General features: G+C 49.1%; 1 protein-coding gene across 1 annotated transcript in view; it reads right to left on the bottom strand.

Moving 5' to 3' along the window:
• The window catches only part of LOC136570838 (zinc finger protein 271-like), a 430,233-nt gene that overhangs the window by 360,079 nt on the left and 46,192 nt on the right, over positions 1-23,962 (bottom strand). Inside the window, exon 3 of the mRNA XM_066571243.1 lies at positions 8,981-8,994. Within this exon, the coding sequence (XP_066427340.1) occupies positions 8,981-8,994 (14 nt within the window). The remainder of the gene's footprint in view (positions 1-8,980; positions 8,995-23,962) is intronic.

The following is a 23,962-nucleotide window of genomic DNA, read 5'->3' as shown; positions in this document are numbered from 1 at the left end:
GGTTCATCTTGCTCACTGTGAAGGCAGGTGGAAAAAATTGGAAGAAAAAGACTGCTTTTATACAAAATTCAATACTAATTTCATAGAAAATCACTAAGGAGCTGATTAATGAAGACGATCACTTAATGCTTCCTAATTAGATTGATGGCATTTACCCAGCGCCCTTAATTCATTGTGCATTAAGGAGAAATGGCAAAGGTTTTCAATTGAAGGCTTTGTTTACTCCCAGTCCTTAATTTCAAGGTTGTCATCCATGCAGTGGAATTTCCTTTTGTTTTTTTGCATTAAGAGTTCAGTGTAAATAACTTGGCTGGTTAAAACCAAAGTACAAGGAAGGCTCCAAGGGTATTATGGTAAAGATCTATGGGCAGAAACATCATTAGGGAGAAGAGGAAAACACCATTATATAAGGGTTGCAGTGTTGATCCAAAAACAAGGCAACGAGGATGATGGCATCCAAAAGTGACCAGTATGATTTGATGATTATGTAATTGCTGGAACCAGATATTACAAGAGGTGAAAAAAATCTGAAAAACCTAGAGGAAATGCTCCTGGATCTGAATCCTGATTTCCCCACTGTACAGCTGCTTATGGCCTCTGTTCTAATTTCCATCCATCTACAAAAAAAGATGAAATTACCACAGAAGCTTTCTTTCCAGACTGATTAAAGGGAGCAGGATAATAGACAACAGAACTGGTAATACATTAGAAGTAGAGACTTGTTGCAATGTAATAGTCTAAGGCATAATTTGTGGCATAAATCCTATTTCAGGAAAGAATTTAAGCATATATTTAAGTCTATCTTTATTGACACAATGCCTTTAAAATATGCTTCAGATGAAATGTGGGCTTAAAGTCAAATTAAATATAATATTGAAATATATGTGCAAACTTACAATGATTTTTTTTAGGATTCCCAAGTGAGGATAACTTCAAAACCCTTTTATTTTGTCTTAAATTAACATTGATTTTGTGCACAAGAAAGTTATCCAAGATATTGCTGGCCGGGGGTCTACGTACAAGTCATGAACGGGACGGGACTGCTGAGGAACGTGCCTCGAGCTGTTTGTTTTCCAGCATCAGTCTGTTATAAATGATAATCGAAAGCCAATTTATCAAAAATGCGAAAAGATTTATCTTTTTGCGCATCCAAAATATGGTCCTCAAAACCACCACAGCCAAAGAGACAGCATCGAGCCCGGGATCGGCACTGGGTGAACCTGGATCCAGCCTCTGTCGCATCAAATCCTCCCCCCGGTCATGAGAGCCGCTTCTAGCGACGAGGTTTTATACAGTTTATTGTGCCCGAGGCAGAGGAGTCCCAATTTCTTTTGTAACTCCTCACATTCATAGTTGGTTCTTTCACTGTGCAGAGCTGGACAAAGGCCGTCTCCTGGTTGATAGCCAGCGTTGATTGAGTCCAGGGAAGCCATGTATTCACATGTATGTTCCTGGCGTCCCTGGCTATTTGATCGCTGTTATCCGCAGGACGATGATCGCTCTTAGGCGGTTTCTGATGACTCGAGATACCGGTGATCATCCTGCTGGGAGCGTCCATTCTTACGCTAAAGTGTCGAACTTTATCTAGCCGTCTCTGGGAATCTTAGAGTTTGAATGGACATCCGTCCCTCGGGCCGTGTGTGGTCAGAGACACGTTTGGATTTCACAATCTTTATAAAATACATTCTTTGGCAGCATGAATTATTTCTAACATATATTACAAGTCTCATTACATGGTTATGACAATGGGAAGATGCCAGCAGCTCACATCCCCAGCAGCAGACAAAGAATGTCTGTTATCAGCAGATGTCCTCTCCCGAGGGAGGTGTGAATGTGGTCACTCAAAGAGAGAGATAAAGCAAACTGCCCACTTGACAAAAGATAATCTGCCATACAGATGGTAATTGAAAACATCTTGCATTGCAATCTTCAACATTATCCACCCCTTTTTCTATTTCCATTTGCATCACAAAGAAACCTTACACACAGTTCTCACTTAAGACTAGGTTTCCCTGTGGTACACAATGGCTTTCTCCATCTTTCTGCTTTACCCACCAAGTGCAACCAGGTCCTTGAGCAAAAACAATTCCACGGATGGGTTTGTCTTTGCCTGAGGTGGGAGTAACCCAAACAGTCTTTCCTAAAATACCTTTCACGTGTACAACAGGGACTTTATCTCCATCCACTGTGTGCAGGGGTTCAGACTGGGCAGGACCAGCTCGATTTATGGACCCTCTGGTGTTGACCATTCAGGTGGCTTTTGCTAAGTTCATTTCCCAATTTCTAAAAGTCCCCCGAGCCAGTGCTTAAGGGTAGTTTTAAGTAGTCCATTGCACTGTTCAACTTTCCCAGCAGCTGGTGCATGATAGGGGATATGATATATCCATTCAAAACCATGTTCCCTGGCCCAGGTGCTGATAAGGCCATTCTTAAAATGGGTCCCGTTGTCTGACTCAATTCTCTCAGGGGTGCCATGTCTCCACGGGATTTGCTTTTCCAGGCCCAGGATGGTGTTCTGGGCAGTGGCATGAGGCACAGGGTCAGTCTCCAACCATCCAGTGGTGGCTTCCACCATGGTCAGCACGTAGCGCTTGCCCTGGCGTGTCTGGGGCAGTGGGATGGAGTCAATCTGCCAGGCCTCCCCATACTTGTACTTGGATCACCACCCACCATACCACAGGGGCTTCACTCGCTTGGCCTGCTTGATGGCAGCACACGTCTCACAGTCATGGATAACCTGAGAAATACTGTCCATGGTTAGATCCACCCCTCGGTCTCGTGCCCACTTATAGGTGGCATCTCTACCCTGATGACCTGAGGCATCATGGGCACATCGAGCTAGGAACAACTCCCCCTTATGTTGCCAATCTAAGTCTATCTTTGACACCTCTATTTTTGCTGCCTGATCTACCTGCTTGTTGTTTTGGTGTTCCTCATTAGCCCGACTCTTGGGGACATGGGCATCTACATGGCAGACTTTCACAGGCAGCTTCTCTAACCGAGCAGCAATATCTTTCCATTCATCAGCAGCCCAGATCGGTTTTCCCCTACGCTGCCAGTTGGCCTTTTTCCACCTTTCCAGCCAGCCCCAAAGAGCATTGGCTACCATCCATGAATCAGTGTAGAGGTAGAGCTTTGGCCATTTCTCTCTCTCAGCAATGTCCAGGGCCAGCTGAACAGCTTTGAGTTCAGCAAGTTGACTTGATCCACCTTCTCCTTTGGTAGCTTGTGCAACCTGTCCTGTGGGGCTCCATACGGCTGCTTTCCACTTCTGGTTCATCCCTACGATGCAGCAAGAACCATCAGTAAAAAGAGTGTATCATGTATCTTCTGCTGGCAGTTCGTTGTATGGTGGAGCTTCTTCAGCACGTGTCACTGGTTCTTGTTCCTCTTCATCGTCAGACCAAAGTTCTCACCTTCCGGCCAGTTTGTAATTATCTCCAGAATCCCAGGGCGATTCAGGTTTCCAATACGGACGCGCTATGTGATAAGAGCAATCCATTTACTCCATGTAGTGTCGGTGGCGTGGTGGGTGGTGGGAACCTTTCCTTTAAACATCCACCCCAGCACTGGTAGTCGGGGTGCCAGGAGGAGTTGTGCTTCCGTGCCAGTCACCTCTGAGGCAGCCTGGACTCCTTCATAGGCAGCCAAGATTTCCTTCTTTGTGGGAGTGGAGTTGGCTTCGGACCCTCTGTAGCTTCGATTCCAAAATCCCAGTGGTCGGCCTCGAGTCTCCCCAGGCACCTTCTGCCAAAGGCTCCAGGACAAGCCATGGTTCCCGGCTGCAGAGTAGAGCATGTTCTTTACCTCTGGTCCCGTCCTGACTGGGCCAAGGGCTACTGCATGAGCCATCTCCTGCTGGATCTGGGCAAAGGCTTGTTGCTGCTCAGGGCCCCAGTGGAACTCGTTCTTCTTGCAGGTTACCAGGTAGAGAGGATGCATGATCTGACTGTATTTGGGAATGTGCATCCTCCAAAAACCTATGGCACCCAGGAAAGCTTGCGTTTCCTTCTTGCTGGATGGTGGAGACATTGTAGTGATTTTGTTGATGACCTCAGTGGGAATCTGACGCCGTCCATCTTGCCACTTCACTCCCAGGAACTGGATCTCCCGGGCAGGTCCCTTGACTTTACTCTTCTTGATAGCGAAGCCGGCTTTGAGCAAAATCCTGATGATCCTCTCTCCTTTCTCAAATACTTCCATTGCCGTGTTCCCCCACACAATGATGTCATCGATGTACTGCAAGTGCTCTGGAGCCTCACCCTTTTCCAGTGCAGTCTGCATCAGTCAATGGCAGATGGTGGGGCTGTGCTTCCATCCCTGGGACAGTCAGTTCCAGGTGTACTGCACGCCCCTCCAGGTGAAAGCAAACTGAGACCTGCATTCTGCTGCCAAAGGAATGGAGAAAAATGCATTAGCAATGTCTATAGTGGCATACCACTTTGCTGCCTTGGACTCCAGCTCGTACCGGAGTTCCAACATGTCTGGCACAGCAGCGCTCAGCGGTGGAGTCACTTCATTCAAGCCACGATAGTCCACAGTCAATCTCCATTCTTTGTCAGACTTGCGCACAGGCCAGATGGGGCTGTTGAAGGGTGAGTGAGTCTTGCTGACCACCCCTTGGCTCTCCAGCTCACGGATCATTTTGTGGATGGGGATCACGGCGTCTCGATTCCTCCGATACTGCCGGCGGTGCACTGTCGAGGTGACAATTGGCACTCGTTGCTCTTCCACCTTCAGGAGACCTGCTGCTGATGGGCTTTCTGATAGTCCAGGCAAAGTGTTCAACTGCTTGATGTTTTCTGCCTCCACAGCAGCTATGCCAAAAGCCCATCTGAGTCCCTTTGGGTCCTTGTAATAGCCGCTCCAGAGGAAATCTATGCCCAGAATACATGGGGCCTCTGGGCCAGTCACAATAGGATGCTTTTTCCACTCTTTCCCAGTCAGGCTCACCTCAGCTTCCAACAGGGTCAATTGCTGGGATCCCCCTGTCACCCCGGCAATGGAAATAGGTTCTGCCCCCACATGTCCCAATAGTATCAGGGTACACTGCGCACCAGCATCAACTAAGGCATCGTACTTTTGTGGTTCTGATGTGCCAGGCCATCGGATTCACACTGTCCAGAAAATCCAGTTTTCCCGTGCCTCTCCCTGGCTAGAGGCAGGGCCCCTCTAACCCTGGGTATACATGGTAGAGGTACCTTCCAGGGGATCTGACAGATCATACTCAGCAGCTCGGTCATGGGAGGCTGAGGCTACCTTCACTTTACTGGAGTTCCCTCGATTAGTGTTTCCCTCCTTGAGTTGATGCCCCCGTGCTGCCAGGATAGAAGTGGGTTTTCCATCCCACCTTCCCATGTCTTCCCCATGGTCACGCAGAAAAAACCACAGATCAGCCCGTGGGCTGTACCCTCTCTCTGTAGCTGGGGAACGTTGGGCTCTGACTCTGGGGCCTGTGACTCGCACTGGTGCCATATAGGAACTGTTCCTCCTCATCATCTCCCTCATCTCCTCTCTGAGTCCTTGGACCATGGCAGAGACATGAGCCTGCATCGGGCCATTGATCATACTTTCATAATTCCTAAGCTTGTTGGCCACAGAACCCACAGTCTCTCGGTTGGTATCGGCATTAATTGTTGCAATAAAGGTGGTGTATTGGGATGGCCCTAGATTTGCCAGGCTCCACAACATTTGCCCTGTGCACCTGACTTGCCCGGGGTCATTATCATGCTGTCCATCCTTCCCAAAGAGTACCTCCAATACTGCCACTTCTCTGAGCTGTTGAATCCCCTTCCTCAAGAGTCTTCCAGTGCATTCTGTGGTGCTGCTCCTGCATTCTTTCCCTGTGAACAAACCTCTTTCTGACACTTATTAAAAGCCACTCCCAGAGGGAAAGGGACCCTGGCTCCCTTACAAAAATCTGATTGATACCTGAATCCTTGGTCAAGGGTCCCAAATTCCTTGCCTCACCACCATCCAGCTGGACGCCTGTACCCATAAGATCCCAGACTCGGAGTAGCCAGGTTGTATAAGCCTCCCGTCCCCGTCGTACAAAGTCTTTGTGCAGATTATGGAGACTTTCGTACGTCAGGGACTCGGTGATGATCGCAACCTCTGGCTCCCCTGTGGGTTGTGAGAGCCCTCCCCTATCTGGGTGTTCTGCTTTCATCTTAGATCTCCTTGTTTCTACAGGGGCAACTGCTGCTGGCTGTGATTGCCTTTGCAGTTCAGCTGGAACCTGGACAGTTGTAACATCTGTGGGTTCTGCTGCTGCACTATTAGACTCTCCCTCTTCAAGGCAGGGGGAGGGCTTCTCACCATCTGGGGAAGTGTATTCCTTCAGCACCTGGCCCATCTCACGTATCTCCTTCACCAGAGCCCCCATCCAGTCTGGGTAGTTCACATCTGGGCTGGGCTGTGGGGCAGGGTCAGGCTCTGGGGCAGCAGCATCCCTAGACTCTGGCGGCGTATTAGGTTCTGGGGTAGGTGGCATGGTAGTTATCCAGGTTAGTCTCCCCTTCTCTCTAAATCCTAAATAGAGCAGGCCTACCAGCAACACCAGCCACTCTATGATATCATTAAGATTTAGAGTGGATCTGAACCCTTCAAAAACTGGTGGGGCGGACCCAAATAAATGGCTTAAGTCCTGGGAGAAGATTTCGCCTGGTGTCATTTCTTTACAGCAGGTGCCATTATTAAAGTAACGCCAAAAACATACAGTTAGTGTGTGATAGCTGTGAATCCATTTGCCTGCTTTCCAGAGGAAGTTAAAAGTCCATTAATTCCTCACCTTATTGACCCATAAAACAAAGCGGATAACAGACACAGTAGCCTTGGTTATAGGACCCATGTTTAGATAAGGGCCTATAAATGGGAGAAATACAGCCACGATCACGTGCCACCCAAACCAGGGCAAGTTGGACCACATGGTGTTGCTTAATGAGGTTGCTATAGCCACACACAAAAATTAGATTGCTCAAGAACTGTTATTCCCTTTTTGTTTCTGTGCCCTTGAGCCCTACGTTGGGCGCCAAAATCTGTCTTGGTTTTGGAAAGACGGGAGTCTGCTAAGGAAGGCAGGAGCCTCCCCTGAAATGGAGAATGTAAACCCTCCCCACCCCTCCGAATTGCTATAAATTTTACATTAAGGGGCTCTCAGGCAAAAATATGGGAGCAGGAAATAACAGTTCTTTATTGGGGAAAAGAAAAAAAAAGGATAAAATAAACAATGCAGTACACTAGAACAAGACTGACAGAGTCAGAACCTGACCTGAAACCCTGTGGGCCAGGGTGCTGGTGGCAGTCCAATTGGAAATGTGGCTGCTGTCCTCCTAAAGTATCAGGTGTGGTGCTGTTGGAGCGAGGGGATCTATAGAGATGGATGTATTCTTCCTCTGAAGATCCAGTGGAAAAAGAGGAGCTGCAGTTTCTCTAGGGAATCCCGTGGAGAAAGCCGTGTGGTGTCTCAAGAACTTCTGGATTAAATCTGGGTAGCAATGCATGGCTCCTCCCTCTGGGCAGAGGATCTCACAATGGGATGTTTTAGTCCTTATCAGCCATGCAGTGAAATTCAATAATCTGTTATCAGCAGATGTCCCCTCAGGAGGGGGTGTGAATGTGGTCACTCAAAAGAGAGAGATAAGACAAACGGCCCACTTGAAAAATGTAATCTGCCATTGAGATGGCAATGGAAAACAACTTGCATTGCAATCTTCAACAGAGGGGAAACGAGAAGCAGGGAGGAAGGGCCAGATGCCGCTATGAGAATGCCATTCCATCCCATAGGTGACCTAGTGAGAGGAGGCTGGGAACAAAATGGTCATTCCTGCTGATCACCCTGACATCTTCACGACAAGAGGCCCAGAAAGGAGTGCACATCTGCCTCCTGGTGTTGTCCTGAATGGGAGCTCATTACCTGGCGTTCATTACCCGCAAGTCTGGCAGCTTCCCGCGGGCATTCCACGCTTCAGGCAAGCAAAGCTGCTTACCTCACTATGTTCTTTGGGCCTCTGAAGGGGACCGTCCACTTAGCTACAGCCTGGCAAGGAAGGGAGTCTTACAACACTCTGGATATTTTAGACTTTTATTGTCACTCGGGCTGAAACAAAGTATCCCCTCGCCACTTCTCCATCTTCATCCTTCTGTCCTGAAGGTGGCCTGTTCAGGCTGACAGCTTGGAGCGCCTGCAGGCTCCAGTTCGGCTGCAGCCCAGCTTTTCCTCTCACAGCTTAATTCTTATTATGACAATTCTTTCATTTCTACTTCAAAGATACCTCAGAGCTTGCCTAAATTAACAACACTCTATTCTAAGCTAAACAATCCTCTATTATCTAAGCTATCTACGTTCCATAGCCCTTAAATGGTGATCCCTCTATATCCTAGTTCTTTTAAACTTTCATCTCTTGGAGAAAGAAAAAACAACTCAGCTTTAAATTGAACCTAGCACACACCTAACCTACCCTAACCTAACCTACCCTAACCTAACCTAACCTCACCTAATCTTACCTTACCCAACCTAACCAAACACCTAAACTGAGCAAATACGAAAAAAAATCACATTTCCTATCTATGGCACAGCTCCTCTTAATACTCAGGGGATGGCTGGAGCTCTGCCCAAAGATGACACATCCCCTTTTCCCTCCTCTGGGCTGGCGGAGCATAAGGGCCTCCTCAGGCGCAGGTGTCTCCTCTCCAGTCTTCCTGCACTTGCTTGGCTGAGATGATCAGAGCAGCCAGGCTGGAGGCAGGATCACCTGAGGTGACAAAGGGATGCTGCCCAGAGGAAAAAGAACAAAGAAAGGAACTCTTACTTTCCAGGATCCCATCCTCACGGGCTCAAGCAGGATTCCCTGGCTGCCAGGGAGACACACAAAGAGCACTGAGGGCAGCATGTCCCCCTGCGCCTTGCTGTGCTGGGAGCTGTCTGCGCCACGTGGCCCACACTCCTCCTCATGCCTTCATGCAGGTGTCCTCAGCTGACAGGGCTTTTTGCCCCTTTGCTTTTTCTTACCTGCAGGAGCTCCTGGGCAGACCAGTGCCTGTCCTCGTCTGCCTGCAGGCAGCAGCGGAGGAAGTCGCGCAGGAGAGCCGAGTGGTGCCTGGGGTTCTGCAGTTTTGGGGGCCCGTTCCTTTCTATCAGTTCAAAAACCTACAGCACACGGATGCAAGAGGACACTGCACCTGCTCCTTTGCTAGCCACAGCAGCTCTCTCCACACAGAGCCCTCTTGCTAAGCTGCACCTTACCCTGAGACGGGCTTCCCGCTCGTAAGGAGCTTCCCCTTCCACCATTTCCAGCCCCATGATGCCCAGGGACCAGATGTCCACTTTGGGGCCGTAGGCTTCTCCTCTCACCACCTCCGGCGCCATCCAGCTGGGAGTGCCGACGCTGGAGCTGCGCTTGCTGCGCTCAGGGCTGAGCTGAGCACAGAGGCCAAAGTCACCTGAGGCCAAAAACAAAGCCTGTCAAAGCCAGCTCCCACTGGCAAAGCGGCCAAAACCATTGCCCACTCCAAGCCTGACCAGGCCTTGCTGAATCTAGCTGAAAAAGCAGCTGAGCTCTCCTTCCACGTGCCTGGAGCCAGGCAAATAATGCATCGGCCACATCCACAAAACCCTCACCATTCACGCACTGGCCAAGCGGCGCTTCTGCCCCAGTGGCAGTCACCGAAATGCAAGCGCACGGCAGGTGCTGGAAATGCTGCAGCCCAGCAGGGATACCCACCCAACTTGACAGATCCATCCATGCCCACAAGGACGTTGTTGCTTTTGATGTCTCTGTGGATGACTTGGCGGGAATGAAGGAAATGCAGTCCTTGCAGGCACTGAGAGAGAAAAAGGAGGGAGGGAAAGTTAACGTACAGGATCGGATTTCATCCCACCAGAAAGGAAAGAGCTCGACGGGACTGACGGCTTTCTCAGGGAATTGTGAGCGAGGGCGCAGCATCATGGTGCTGTCACGAAGAAGAGCTTGCTGCTGTGTGTGTGTGGAAGTTCTTTCTCGATTTCCAAGCAAAGGCATCCAAGCTCCCAAAAGTTCCGCCGGCCTTGGGTAGGAAGCGCGTCACCTTTGGCTGGGAGGCGGCACGGCAAAGATTTTTGGGGAAGCCTAGTGGCAGCAGAGGAGGAAGCAGCACCTTAGAGCTGTTCCAGAATCCGTCGCCATGCGGGCTGCAATGCTATCCTTTACAGTTGAGGGCGGCTCTTTGCCCTTAGCTTGAAATTCTGCCACCTGCATGGCAAGGAATATAGGACAGACAGACAGGCTCCAGGCAAACATTCCCAGGCAAAGCTGAGAAGAGGAAGCAAGTGAAACCAAGCGAGTGGGCCAGCACCAGCGCCAGAGGACACACAGGATGGAAGAGTGCAAGAACAGAGCCTGAGGAGTGCGGGCACAGCGGCAGACAGTTCACTTCCCATGCTCGCTCTTCTCCTGTGTGTGGTCAAGGCAGCAGCAGCAGCAGCAAAAGAAAGGTGAGAGCCAGAAATCCCAGCTGTCCTTAACCTCCAGCTGGCAAGCAGCATCCTGGGCAGGCTTGGGGAAGCACAAGCGGGATCCCTCACCTCCCGACAGACAGCGCCTATCTGTCCTTCCTCCGGGTACACCGCGCTGAGCACATCAAACAAGGTGCCGCCGTCCATGAACTCCATGGCCAGCCAGAGCTCCGCCTCCACCAGGTAGCTGAAAGAAGAAAACCACGGCATGGAGAGACAGCAATGGGCACAGCCTCAGTCAGTCAGGGGCCCGAGCCAGGTTTTTGCAACTGCTCTCCAAGCTACGTGTGCCACAAGAGATTCATGATCACCAGCTCCAACTCCTCCCACGCTCTGGAGACCAGCAGAGAAATCACCACCAGCTCCCTTCTCTGCCAGGGACCAAAGGGCATCGTCTCTTCGGGCTTGCACTAGCTAAAGCTACATTGACATGAGAATAGGCCAACCTGTCTAAGTAGGTAACGATATTGGGACTCCTGTTGTCCCTCATGGCCAGGATTTCATTGGCAGCCAGCTCCTCGGACATCTCCTCCTCAAGCGACATGATCTTGATTGCCACCTGAAATGACATTGGCCACCGTTTACCTTGAGAAGACGCCCCCTGCTCGAGATCACAAGCAGCACGGAGCGAGTGCTGCTGCAATGAGGCAGCGGGCTGGGCCAAAGTGCCTTGTCACTCGACAGCAGAGCTTAGCAGAAGCACCAAAGGCCATCCCAAATGCATTCTGCCTCCTGAGCCTAGAGTGTACTTCAGAGGAACAGCCTCTGCTGCAGACATGGAGCTGCCACCCAAACCTCCAGGCAGGGCTCACAGCAGCGGGGAAAGCGCTCCAGAGCTGCAAAATGGCATGGGGCTGTTGGCACTTTACCTGTTGTCCGCTGCTGGTGTCAAGGGCTTTATAAACAGCTCCAAAGCCCCTGGAAAGACAAAAGCAGCAGAAAGAGCCCTTTATCCCTTGGCACTGAAATCAAGCCTAGGCAGCAGATCTCCCCAGGCTGCCTGCACGCCTTCCTTAGAAAACGCCTGGCTGCGGCGTCTCTTCGGCCAACAGCACGTCGGCCCGTGAGCCCTCTGCCCTGCGGGGCAGCCTGTCCAAGGGAACACTAAGGTGCAGCATGAAGACCAAGGGCCGCTGGAAATCTCCAAGGCGCACGCCCAGCCAGGTCATTTCCAAACCTAAGGGGAACAGTCCTCCTTGTGCGGGTGTGCATGCATGTGTGTGTCAAAAGAGTGACAACAATTAGAGTCAGAAGACTGTCCTTGAGAATCTGACATTTCTTGAGTGGCAAGGTGCTCTTTCAGGCCAGAAAGCGGCAGGGGCAGAGGGCTTCGCAGCTCCTGCTCCTCCTTGCTGCAAGCAAGACAATGCCAGCATCAACTTGTCTTTGATGAGGCCTTCGCATTGCTCTGACCCAGCAGTCCAGGCAGGCGACAGGAGGTAAAGCCAGAGCCTGACCGTGATTGGAGCTTGCCTGACTTCACGCTTGATATTGCACCAGCCAAAGACCTGGCCCACACTTTTGTAAAAGGAGCCGAGGCCACGCTTACCCTCGTCCCAGTTCTTCAAATGCCGTGTATTTGCTCATTGGCTGGCCCGGACTCACAATGCTCCCTGAAAGACAAAAGCAGCGCAGGGCGCTCGCTCGCACACAGAGACGCCGCTCCCCACACCCTCCCAAAGGCAGCCCCGCTGCCAGCAGCTCTGGGCCCTTTGCGGTCCCCTGGCTTCCAGCTGCTGAGACCAGCAAGTGGGAGGGCCATCTTCTCCACCTTTCATCAGGTGGCCTTTCCAAGAAGGCCTTTATTTCTTTCAAGCGCAGCATCCCATGCCATAAGCCAAAATGATGAGACCTTAAGAAGAGGGCCCTAAGAGGTCACCAAGGGCCTTTGCAGCCTCTGCAGTCACACCCACCATCACTGGCGGGTCCACTGCCAGGGCCACAAAGTGTCTGAGCCAGAGGAGGTGCAAGAACGGGAGCCCGAAAACAGCTGGGGCCAGAGAGCTCCCTGGGGCCTAGGCACTTGCTAGGTGCCAGCCTTCTGCTCAAGCAGAAACAATCTCTGCTTTTGTCTTTGGCACACAAGGCAGCCCAGGCAGAGCCAAGCCAGGCCCAGCCGCCCTCACAGGCAGCAGGAAGTCCCTGAGCGCTGCCGCGCTGCCTCAAAGCACAACAACAGCTTCTGCCGAGAGGCCTAAGCGCCTCTGAGACCGAGGGGCAACTTCTGGCACAGCCTACCCCCAGACACGCACACAACACACTGCTCTGGCAGACAAGAAATGCACCCGACTCACTCAGTGTCTTCCGGCCCTGCTCCTGCCTCCTCTCGGGCTGCTGGGCTGCGCTGCTGCAGGAAGTGCCAGCAGCGGGGGGCGAGCTGGCTGCTGCAGCCCACGCTGGTCCAGCGGCACCAGGTTGAATTGCAGAGCCTGTGTTGAGCTGGGACAAGGAAGGATTGCCCGTCAGAAGGGTGCCTGGCACACATGCCCCGCCCAGCGCACGGCCAAAGCAAGGCCTTGGGAAGGTGCTGTCAGCCACCCCCAGGCCTCTCCAGCTGGGGCGTTTCCCATGTCCCCTTCTCAAAGGCAACTTGGCAAAAGCCCAAAGGCTACTTGGATCCAGCCCCTCAGGGCCACCTCCATGCTCCATGTTTTCAGCTTTTCTGCAAGACATTGGCAACAAGAGATCGATGGGGCTGCCAAGATCCAGAAAGACATCAGAGCAGGGCCCCAGGGCCTTGTTGCTTTCCTCCTCCTGTCTTTCCCTGGGCAATGAAATCAGCCCGCAGCTGGCATGCAGTGCTCTGCTCAGAAGCCCGCAGCATGGCCCTTCTCTGATCTTTTTCACGCATTGCTCCTCTCCATGGCAGCCTTTAGGGAGCGGCCCTTCGGAGACGCCTTCCTGCCCTGCCCAGACCCACCCGCCCTTCACAATGTAGGGCTGCCAAGGATTCTCCTCTCCAAAGGCTGCTCTGACCGGCTGGAAGTGAAGCACAGCCTGAAGCTAATTAGTCCATGGAGAGGGCAGGTCCCCTCCAGGGGCCAGTGTCTGCCAGGTCCCCTGCAAGGCCGGCAACTGCGTCTTTGGGCCGCTCCGTCCGCTGACCACAGGCAGCCTGCACTGACAATGGGCACACGGGGCTGACTCCTACACTGAGAATCATTGAATGCTGCCTCCTGTCTGATGCCAAGAGACATTCTCGGGCTCTCTCAGCATCCCACCTAAATGCCAAACTTCAGAACTCATTGGCCGGGGCTCGCTGGCTTGCCTGAAGCAGCACTAGGTCCCGGCAGGCACACAGCCGCCAGCATCTTCAGCCACGAGCACCAAGGGCTGCTCCAAAACTGGAAGCCTGGCCCTGCACCAAAGGCAGTGCCATGCTCAGCTGCCACTCACCGGCTCTGCAAGTTCAGGCTGCGCAGGGAAAGCAGCTGGAGGCTTGATGCTCCTTTGCTCCTCTTCAGCCTCTTCCTCAATGCCAGAGGAAGCCAGAGGAGCTGCTGACCCTGCTGTTGAGGCCTGCAGACAGACAGACGTGAGAGAGATGGGCAAAAGGCAATCCCTCAGGAGCTGCTTTCTGTTGAGCTGGGAAAGGACCCAGAAGAAGGGGAAATGGAAGACTTTGATACAAGTGGGACTCTGAGTCATGAAAAGCCCAGGAAGTTGGCTGAATGAGGTGCTACTCCCATCTTGCTGTGCATTTGAGCTTCCCTGCTGCCTAGAAGCAGCAAGATGCCTTGGAGCTGTCCCATTTGCCTTTCATCTCTTGAAAGGCTCTTCCCTGCAAAATCAGCAAACAGCCAGTGCTCCCTTTGCTACTGCTGATGCCACGGAGCACTTGGCCTTTCTTTCAGCCTCCCACGCTGGCACTCCACACTGGACTGCAAGAGGCCAAGCTGGCAGAATTGCCGCCCCATTGTCACACGCCAGCAACGTCACAGCTTCCTTTGCCACTCACCAAAGGCCAGGCTTGCCTCCATCCGCGTGTCAGGTGACCTGCAGCCAGCAAGGGAAAAGGAACCAGAGGCCCTTAGAAAAGTGCCTGTGCTGGCCACTCCCGCAGCACAAGGCAGTCCCAACACAGAGCATTTCCCTTTCCCAACAGGCCTCCAGGAGCAACAGCTCTTTCCCACAGCAGGCAAGAGAACAACAAGGACGCTAGAGTAGGCTCTGTCTACATTTGGGCCTCTTTTGCCAAGAGAGAAATAGAAAGACGCTGCTGGAAATGCCCCTTGCTCTTCAACACTCTCAGCTTCCCTTGTGCCCAACAGCTCAAGCAGCATTTTCCTCTTCTCTTTCCTGCATTTTAGATCTAGATTCTTTTAAATGGCATGCCCTAATTCCCATGCCTTGGCTGAAGATGGTAGCCCAGCAGAGCTTCCACAAAGGGCCCCTTCCCTGTGGCAGCTCCCTGCTGAAGCAGCCCAGGAACAGCTGCTGGGCTCAGCAGCAAACCCTCCCTGCACTGGACTTTGTGCTGCATCGCCAAGGGAATCGCAGTCTTGGCACACCATCAAAGGGTCAAGTCACGCAGCCAAGGCCTCTAAGGGGCAGAATTGGGAGCGAAAGGTGCTTTCCTTCACTCCTGGAGAGAGCCACCGAGTTGCTAGCAGTACTTCTGAGCATCTCCCCTCAGAGTCTGCAATTAGCAGCTTGTCTTGCTTGAAGCAGCAAGAGGAGGAAATGACAGACTCCAGTGCCGCGCACTCTCTCGGGGAGGGAAGGCAACCGCTGCAGGTTGCAGGGCAAATACTCTGCACCCGCCCCCCAGTACACAGATGCCCCCTTTTTAGCTGGCGCTGCTGGCAGGACATTGACCAAAGCGGTGGCATCTTCACAGCCATTTTTTTCCCAAATAAACTCGGTCACTGCTGCGGCATAAAGAGCAGAGTGAAGCAAAAGCCGGGTGATGCCAGCCCCAGGAGAAACCTTTACTTACGAGTCAGCTGGGTCAGGTAGTAGCCAGAATAGACAACAGAAAAGACCGTGCAAACCGCGGCACAGACCTGCCCAATCATTTTGGCAGCGCTGTGCGGGTTTGCACACTGGATGCCAGCCAAGGCAAAGCCCAGACTCCTCTCGGGGTGCAGGCCGTCTGCTGAGAACTCCTTGAGCACAAGGATCCTCCTGCAGGGAGCGAGCAGAAGAGCCGCTCTGGACAAGCAGGCCTTGCGTGCACCGGGGCAACGCTGTGCTGACAGCACTGTGACGTGGCACCGCTCCCCTGACCTCACAATAGCAGCTGTTCTATGGCTTTCTTGTGCCCAGCAAGGCAACCTTCTGTACAGCTGATGCGAAAGAAAAGCCTGGGAAGTTCTCCTCACTCATAAAGCAGCAGAAAATGTCCTCCCAGTCCATAAGGCAGTGCTCAAGGCGTCCCAGGGGAACTCAGAAAATGGGCCAACCCAAGCGGCATCCAAGGAATCCAAGCAAACGCGCCTTTTGGTCCCAAAAGCTTTGACTGAAAGCAAAAGTCTGCTTCTTCTAGGTGGCATGGTAGCTGGTTCTGAAAAGTCTCACTTCTTCAATGACATTTAGGGGGGAAAAGAAGCAAAGATAATAAATTTCCAGGAGTATTTTAGGCTGCAGTCACTTCTTGAGCACGCAGGTGCATGCTGACCTATGGAGGGGCTTGACAGCTGGCCTGCAAGCAAAGCTGAGTTCATAGAAGACATCCCAATTGATGGGTTTTGAGTGTATCCATAGCAAGGAAGAAGACAAGGCCGTCAGCATGGAAACCGATTAGTAAAGAGAGATGAAATTTTCGTAAGCTAGACTAGTGCCTAAGTAGATGTGTATACTTGCCTTATAAATTTCTTATAAATACTTGCCTTATAAATTTCTGTAAAACTTTTGCCAATTCTATTGACGTTAATTGCTTTGCACCAATGGATATAAGAAGTTCTTGTGGTGTAGTCAGTGACTTAAGATCACGCTTTGTTAAGAGTGTATAAGCGGGAGAACACGCAGAATAAAGAAAACTTTTTTCTTCTTGGACCCTGATCACGTGTGTATGTCACGTCCAGCCTAATGGTGACAGTTGCCCATCTCTGGGTCAAGGGACAAGTATTGTCTGACAGGTAGCTTGTCAACAAACTGGGAAAGAATTGAGTACCTGGGCATGCAGATTTCTGAAGGGAGGAAAGAAAAGTGTTGACAAGAATAAGCCTGAGTTTTAAACGCCTGAAAGAATCAAAAATAACACGTTGTGGGATATTGTACCAGATGTTCCACAGAGTTAAAACCAACCACAACTCATTAGTATCTGGACTTCCTTGCCCACTATGCTTAGAAATGTTGCTTGAAGGCACTTTGTATCTAAAAATCCAGTTCCTGTTGATGACTGTAGATGTAGATCAAAATCCTACCAAAAACTCCATGTCAAAACCAGCAAGAGTGAGACTTTTGTCCTTGGCAGTTTCCTTCCAGGTGCTCCTGTGTCGCAGACATCTTTCATGAAAAATCCTTTCTTAGGATTTTTCCTTGTGAGAAGCTGCAGTTTCAGCAACCAAAAGTAAACAATGGTTATCTGCTGCTGTGGAATGCAACAGGTAGACCCGTGATTGGTCTCCTGTGGATGTTTGGATTTCCTGACCACTCATTGCAGAGCTGGCTCTTGCTCTGTCTGAGACACAGATCTTTGTTATTCATTCTTTTCTATTCTTAGCTTAGCTAACTTCTGAAGATACCTTTTCCTTTGTATTGCTTTTTAGTATAGTCTTAATGTAACATATATAATAAAATAATAAATCAAGCCTTCTGATCATGGAGTCAACATTCTCGTCTCTTCTTCATCCTGAAAACCCTTGTGACCACGGTCACAGTCTATGTCCACGGAATCTTCTTTCCAAATTGTGCATTCCAAGTTAAGCCAGATCCTTTAGGCAAATGAATCCTGTCACATGCAGTGACATGCAGTGACACTTCACATGCACATGAACTCCATGCAGTTCATGTGCTTATGCACATGGCTAAATACCCCAATAAATCAGATATCAGGATCTGTCAATACCTTTTTTTATCTCTCCCTCAAAGTTTCCATATACTTTCTGTATAAAGCTACTTCATTTCAGCCAGATCTAGAAATCACTGGATAGAGCTAATCAAAGATTCTGACTAAAGGGCAAAATGCAGTTTCACCAACTTCTTGTATCAGATGATTGTTATTTACCTCTGAATCTTAAAAAAATCTTGTCAGAAAAATATTCAAAATTTTTTTCTTAATTTGATTCATTGCTTTATGTCATCCACCAATGACATTTTAATAGGAAAACAATAAACCAGGATTTAGCGCTACATGATATATGAAAATAATAAACTGATTTCATTATTTAATATATAAATAAATATGATATATCACATTACGTGATTTAACCATAGATTATTTTTTCTCTATACTGCATAGGAATAATCAGTATTCATCTTTTTCTTATCTACATAGGCCTGTGTAGGTTTGCACCAAACTTAGTTTAATTACGTTTAGGCAAATTGCTGTATTTGGACTGGCAGAGAAATTCTGCCATTTGAACATTGGTTTCCATCTAGATTGCAATGAGAGTTTAAAAGAGAGAAAGAAAATCCAGAGAAATATTTTATAGAGATGTCAATGCAATTTTTTAATGCTGAGAAGTTCCACTATGGAACAGCCATTTGCTAGAGGATTTTAGAAAAAATGGCTTTCCTAGTTTGGGAAGGAAGAAAGGAACTGACACCAATTCCCATATACTTGATCATGTGTTTGTTACAGATTAGATTTTGCAGCATCTACAAAATGGATTAACTGCCTGAATCCAATTATCTTTCTCAGCAGAAGGAATTGAGGCAATAACATTACAGAAGGGCCCTCCAGCCCAACAGTCCTCACACAATGCATTTTACATAGGAAAAGGTCCACACTGGCTGTCCTTGCGCAGCTGGAAGGAGCAGTCAGCACAACTGCAAATGTGTGAAATCCACAAATGCTGAATGAAAATAATCAACGGGGGCAATCAGCTGGTCAAACACTGAGATGGAAAACACAGCTCTCAGAACAAAACCAAACTGGTGTTTGGAACAGGCAGGGACTGTGCAGCACATCCCGGGGAGCAGAATGTGTGCCTGAGAGTTGCCTGTTCCTGGGTGTTTCCAGGACCAACACACCAATGTGCACTAACAGCAACACAGTGGAGAGCGCCAGCCCCAGGGCAGCAGAATGGAGCTGGCCCTGAATGCACGGGTGTGCAGTCACCTGTGTGTCTGGGGAGAGGCTGCCCGGCTGCCGCAGCAGGAGCTGCTCCCGCTGCCCGGGGCTGCTCCGGCCCCGCAGGAGCTGTCGGGAGCCCCGAGCGGAGCACACGGCATCGAGCCCGAGCTGCTGAGCTCCCATCCCTGCTCCTGACGCTCCGGGACGGGCACGGATCCGCGGGCCGGAAAGAGCTGAGCAGGTGAGACGCCGCTTGGATACGCGCTTGGGGCACTCGGGACCGCAGGAAAAGTGTCACTGGCAGCTGTCATTTGTTTGGCCATTTGTGTGGTGAGGAACACATTTGTGTCTGAGCTCGGCCTTATTTGGCTGTGCCATATCTGGGAGCACAAAAACTATTTTTCATGAAGGTAAGAAAATGGTTTGATTGTTATCTTATGTGCACATGATGCTAAATGTAAACACTCCCTATTTTACATACCAGAGGCCTGCCTTAAAGAACCTATGACTTTGCAGATATTATTTCCATAATTTTATATCTTTCAGAGGAAGCAGCACAGTTCATCTGAACTAAGTCCTTCCTTACACTTCAGAGAAAAAACAGGTTGTGTGAGAGCTCTGCTAGCTGGGAATGAATGAATGGAAGAATTTTAGGACACTGCTATGGAAAGTGCAGACGTTCAACCACGATTTAGGGAAAAGAGCTAGTAGGTATGCTCATTTATGAAGGTAAGTACCAAAATCTGAATTTCTCCTGTATTATATTGAGCCCCCAATATGTTTTGTAATTGCACTTTTCTCTGTATTTTTTCATGCAGATGTCACTGGCAGTGACATGCTCTGTGCTAAGTGCTGGATTGGATGGTTGGCTGGGGAGATGCCTTTAGTTTTATGGCATACAGGGGTCTAGGGAGGGTGTGCGGGTGTCCCTGTGCCCTGGCACCAGCTGAAGTGCAGGAGCACTTCCAGGGCTGCCTCCAGGCATGATGAGCTGGAGTTAAAGCTGTGCCTTCTGCTGAGCAGCTGATACCACCTCTGACCATGAACAGCTGGGCCTGATATAATAAATAGAGCTTTCTTCCTTTCTTACTAAGAGCCAGAGTCTGATCAAATGGGTTCTTCATCCTGCTGTGATCAGTGAATACAGGGTTCATTTCCAGAAATTTCCCGCTTTCTCTGCTTTGTACCTGCCAGCTACATCAGCCACAATGTCCTGCTGCTCAGCTTCCTTGAGAGAAGCTGGCATTTCTTTGGAAAAGGGCTCTTCACTAACAGTTAAACTCACAAGTGGCTCATTGATGTCCCTCTAATTCCCAAGTTGTTTCCCATCTACAGTTGCCTTTTAGGGATAGACCCTGATGCTCCTCTGATTTCTGTGGGATCCTCTTTGCCTACCACTTTCAGGAATGAGCTAGAAGAGGCAAGTCAAGGTTCAAGGGAAGGACTTGTGTTTCCTACTTCATCCTGGGTCATTTAATCTGAAAAGTTTTAGACTTGGATTTTCAACAGTGAATTGTCATTGGCCCAGACTTCAAATTCTCTCAGCACATTCATGTTTTCAACATGAAAGTTTTTACACTCCAAAATAGTATCTTTCACAGAATTTTAGTAAAAAAATAAATGGGTGAAGAGCCCTCCACTTAATGCTTTTGCTTCATGAAAATTCCATATTGATCCAGAACAAAGTGGATTTATCTGGATACTCCTGGAAACTCCATGCCTTCTTTCTCCCCTTCTGCAGGAGCACTGGGGGGTGGGACGGTCGGGACGGACGGAGACGAGAGATCTCTGCAGCCAGGCCGTGGAACCTGCGGCTCATTGCAAAGGGCCTGGGTGCAGGGCCCTGCTTGGAGCTGCCAGGCACAGCTCGGAGCAGGCCCGGGAGAAGAGAGGGGCAGAGAGGATGAGAGGGGGAGAGAGTAAGAGGGGAAGAGCGTAAGAGAGCGAGGTTCCCGCTACAATACAATAAATCTTCTTCTCTGTTGAATATTCTAATTCTCACTAACCAATCTAGTCCAAGATACAAATCCTATAGCATTTACATCCAGCCTGTAAGAATCATTACATCACCATACTGTGTTACATTTTAAACCCTAAAAACTCCTCTTTGGACCCCTTCTGCTGAGCTAGTAGGGTCTGCTCTGAACCTTGGACCTGCCTGCAAGCAGAGGGAATTGTTTCCTCAAAAGGGGATTACCTTCAGTTGGGCCACACCATTGTTTTCCAGTTGTTCACTAACTAAGGTATCTCAAAGCTTGCTTTCATTTCAATCTTGCTTATAGTTTCTATATTCTCACAATCTTTTGCCAGACAATCATATTTATAAGGCTTTCCTGTTTCATCTTCCCCAATACCCTTCCTTTCCTCAATACAAGGAATATCAACGTGTTTGTCTGAAGATCATGCATTTAGTAATTCAAGTTAGTTAAAATCATCTGATCTGGAATCCCTTCCCCACTTCAAAACCCACACACTTCATTTTTGACTCCAGCTGCAGCAGACCTAGACATCTCTTTCACCTGCTTTCTCTGTTGTAATTGACCAGTCCTTTCTCTCTTTGACTACTGATTTGGTCAAATAAAACTAAAATGCAATGATCCCTTGAAACATGGTGCTCTAGTCAGCATTTTTCCTATTTTCCCATTTATTAGGCAACAAGACTTAATTCTGACAGGTAATAAATACAGACCTTCAGCTTTAAGAGGCAGAGGACATGAATTCCATTCAAATGGGCTCCTTCATATTTAGTTTCTCTTCAGAATGACTCATGAACCGTTTCAAGTTTGGATAAGCAATTAATGCATCAGTGACTAACACACAAGGAAGAGATGATTGTGAGCAAGCAAATAATGGCTTGCTTAGCCACACAGCAGGCTCTGCAGTTTTGAAAGAGAATTTCATTACATTTTGTGAGTTTTAAAGAAGCAAACGGAGAACAAGAGTCTCTATATGTTTGGAAGTATCATATATAATTCTGCAAGTGTTAATGTGAGAATCTACAGAGTATCCTGCTTAATGATACATGTAGTTGTGCAGTTTTTTTATTTGTTCATGGGTATGTTTGTGTAAATAACCACATGGAAAGGAATTTTTCTTACATCTTGCAGGAATATTTAAATGGGATGAATATTCATGCTCTAAGCTCTGTGGGCTGTGGCAAGAACACCAATGCCTATACAGCAAGGTTTCCTTTTACAAAACTCTTTTTTCCTACTCCTTTCCAACTTGTTCCCTGCTCTCCTTGGGTCAGCAGAGCAGAGCCACTCTGCCTCCACCTGGAATTTGTCTATCCCTTTCTTCTTCCTGTTCCAAAATCACCCTTAATCCCTGCCTCCCACAGCTCTGCTCACTGACAAATAAGTGCAGCACCAACCAGTTCATGGTCTCCACACCCGTGCATTATTTGCTGCCATTCTGCAGAACCCAGTGGAGATGTGTGGGCTTTGCTACCATTGGTGGATTTCTGTATTTTCACATCTCCACAATTGTCAGGGTTTTAATGCTGCTTCTGCTCCTGAAGTCTCTCTATGTCCATTTATCTGCTGCTATTGCTCAGGGTACCTGGTGCTTTTCAGCTGGAGCAGAATTGTTTTAGCAAACACCTGTGTGAATGCTCATGCAGATACAGTGTAATAGGGGCTTAGGAGAGCTGCATCATACAAAACAACATCAGTGGGCATTTTTAGGAGAATCTGAAGAAGAGGGGATGTGGTTCTTACACACTGGACAACAGCTCCAAGTGCCTGTTGTCACAGAGCACCCTGCAGATCATCCTGTGCTCCTTTGTGCTCGGCCTGAGGTGCCCGTGCTGCTCTCTGGGCTTGTGCAGAGCCAAGGAGATCCCCGTGGCGGCCACTCTACAGCCTCATGCATGCACAAGAACTTTAGGACACATTTAAGCCTCACACACATGCAAAAAACCCAAACCAAACTGAAACACCACAACAAACTCTGAAAAACGCCAATCACTTGTTTTTAACATTTTAAAAGTTTAATAGTAATAAAATGGTTATAAAAATAGAAATACAATTAGAGTAGTAATAATTTGGACAATTTGAATTAGGACAATACGAGACAACAAATACAAAGAGTTACGGACGTCCAGGTACCTTTTTCTGGGCAGCAAAAGCCTGAAAAAGGACACCCGTTAACACAGGATTAACCCTTAAAAGCAACAGCCTGTTGCATATTCATACACTTCATACATGATGCATAAATTCCATTCAAACACAGGATTCTGTCTGGTCATCCTCAACTTCTTCCTCCGAATCCTAACAGCGCCTTGGAGGCGGGAAGAAGTTCCTTTCTTCTGATAAGAGGGCCATAAATTCTTTTTCTCTGAAAGATTTAGGTGTCCTGTGGCTGCTATCTCGCTGCAAGCCCTTCCTTTAAAAAAAGTATCCTACATAGCATCGTTTCTATTTTAACAATATTTATAACCTAAAACTATATTTAACACAGTACTTAAGAGACTTAATACAGCATTACTTTCTAACACAAGACATATAACATTCATTTTAATATTTGCACAAAGCCAATCATAAAATACATGCATTTTTCACAAAACCAAAAAACCCATGGAAATTTGTTTACAAGTTATAATCGATTGTCTCGTGTCACCTCCATTCTGTTTTCCAAAGCAGTGTCAGTGTTCAGACAGAAGGACAAAGAGAGGTTTTAGCAGGAGTGACCAAGTTTTGGTAGGGATGGAGCTGCTCTCCCCCATCAGAGCCTGCTGGCTCTGCCTTTCTGTCTGGATGGGCGGCACAGCCGCGGCCATGGCAGAGCAGCCTCCTGTGCCCCCGCAGTGGGGCTCAGCAGCACTTTAAGCCACTCTCACCCTGCACTGCCCAAGGGCTGCTCTGGCAGCGTCCTCAGCTCTCTCTTGCCCCTTTCCCTGCGTGCTGCCCTGGCAGCTGAAAGCCCAGCTGGCCCAGGGGGGGTCTGGGCTCTCAGCCACAGTTGGGTTCTGCTGCTCCAAGCCTGGAGCTGCCACGCTGGGGAACCCACAGCTGAGAGCTTCCCTGGAGTGCAGCAAACAGAGGGCCTGACACGAGGGGAAAGCGCCCTGAGGTCAGGCCAGAGATGAAGGAAAAGGGAAATGGGAAAGGAGAGAAGAGAAAATTCACAGGGCTTGAGACCTGAATCTTCCCTGCAAAATTTGCATACAAGTCTGGATTCCCAAACGATCACTGGTGTCTGAGTTTATTATGAAATAAAAGAGATTAAAAAGAATATTGATTAGTTGCTTATCGGCTATTCTGAGCACTGATGATTTTGGGATCGGA

This window comes from Molothrus aeneus, unplaced genomic scaffold (assembly GCF_037042795.1).
Source record: "Molothrus aeneus isolate 106 unplaced genomic scaffold, BPBGC_Maene_1.0 scaffold_40, whole genome shotgun sequence".
Taxonomy (NCBI): Eukaryota; Metazoa; Chordata; class Aves; order Passeriformes; family Icteridae; genus Molothrus; species Molothrus aeneus.
This window is presented reverse-complemented; position numbering and strand designations above follow the sequence as displayed.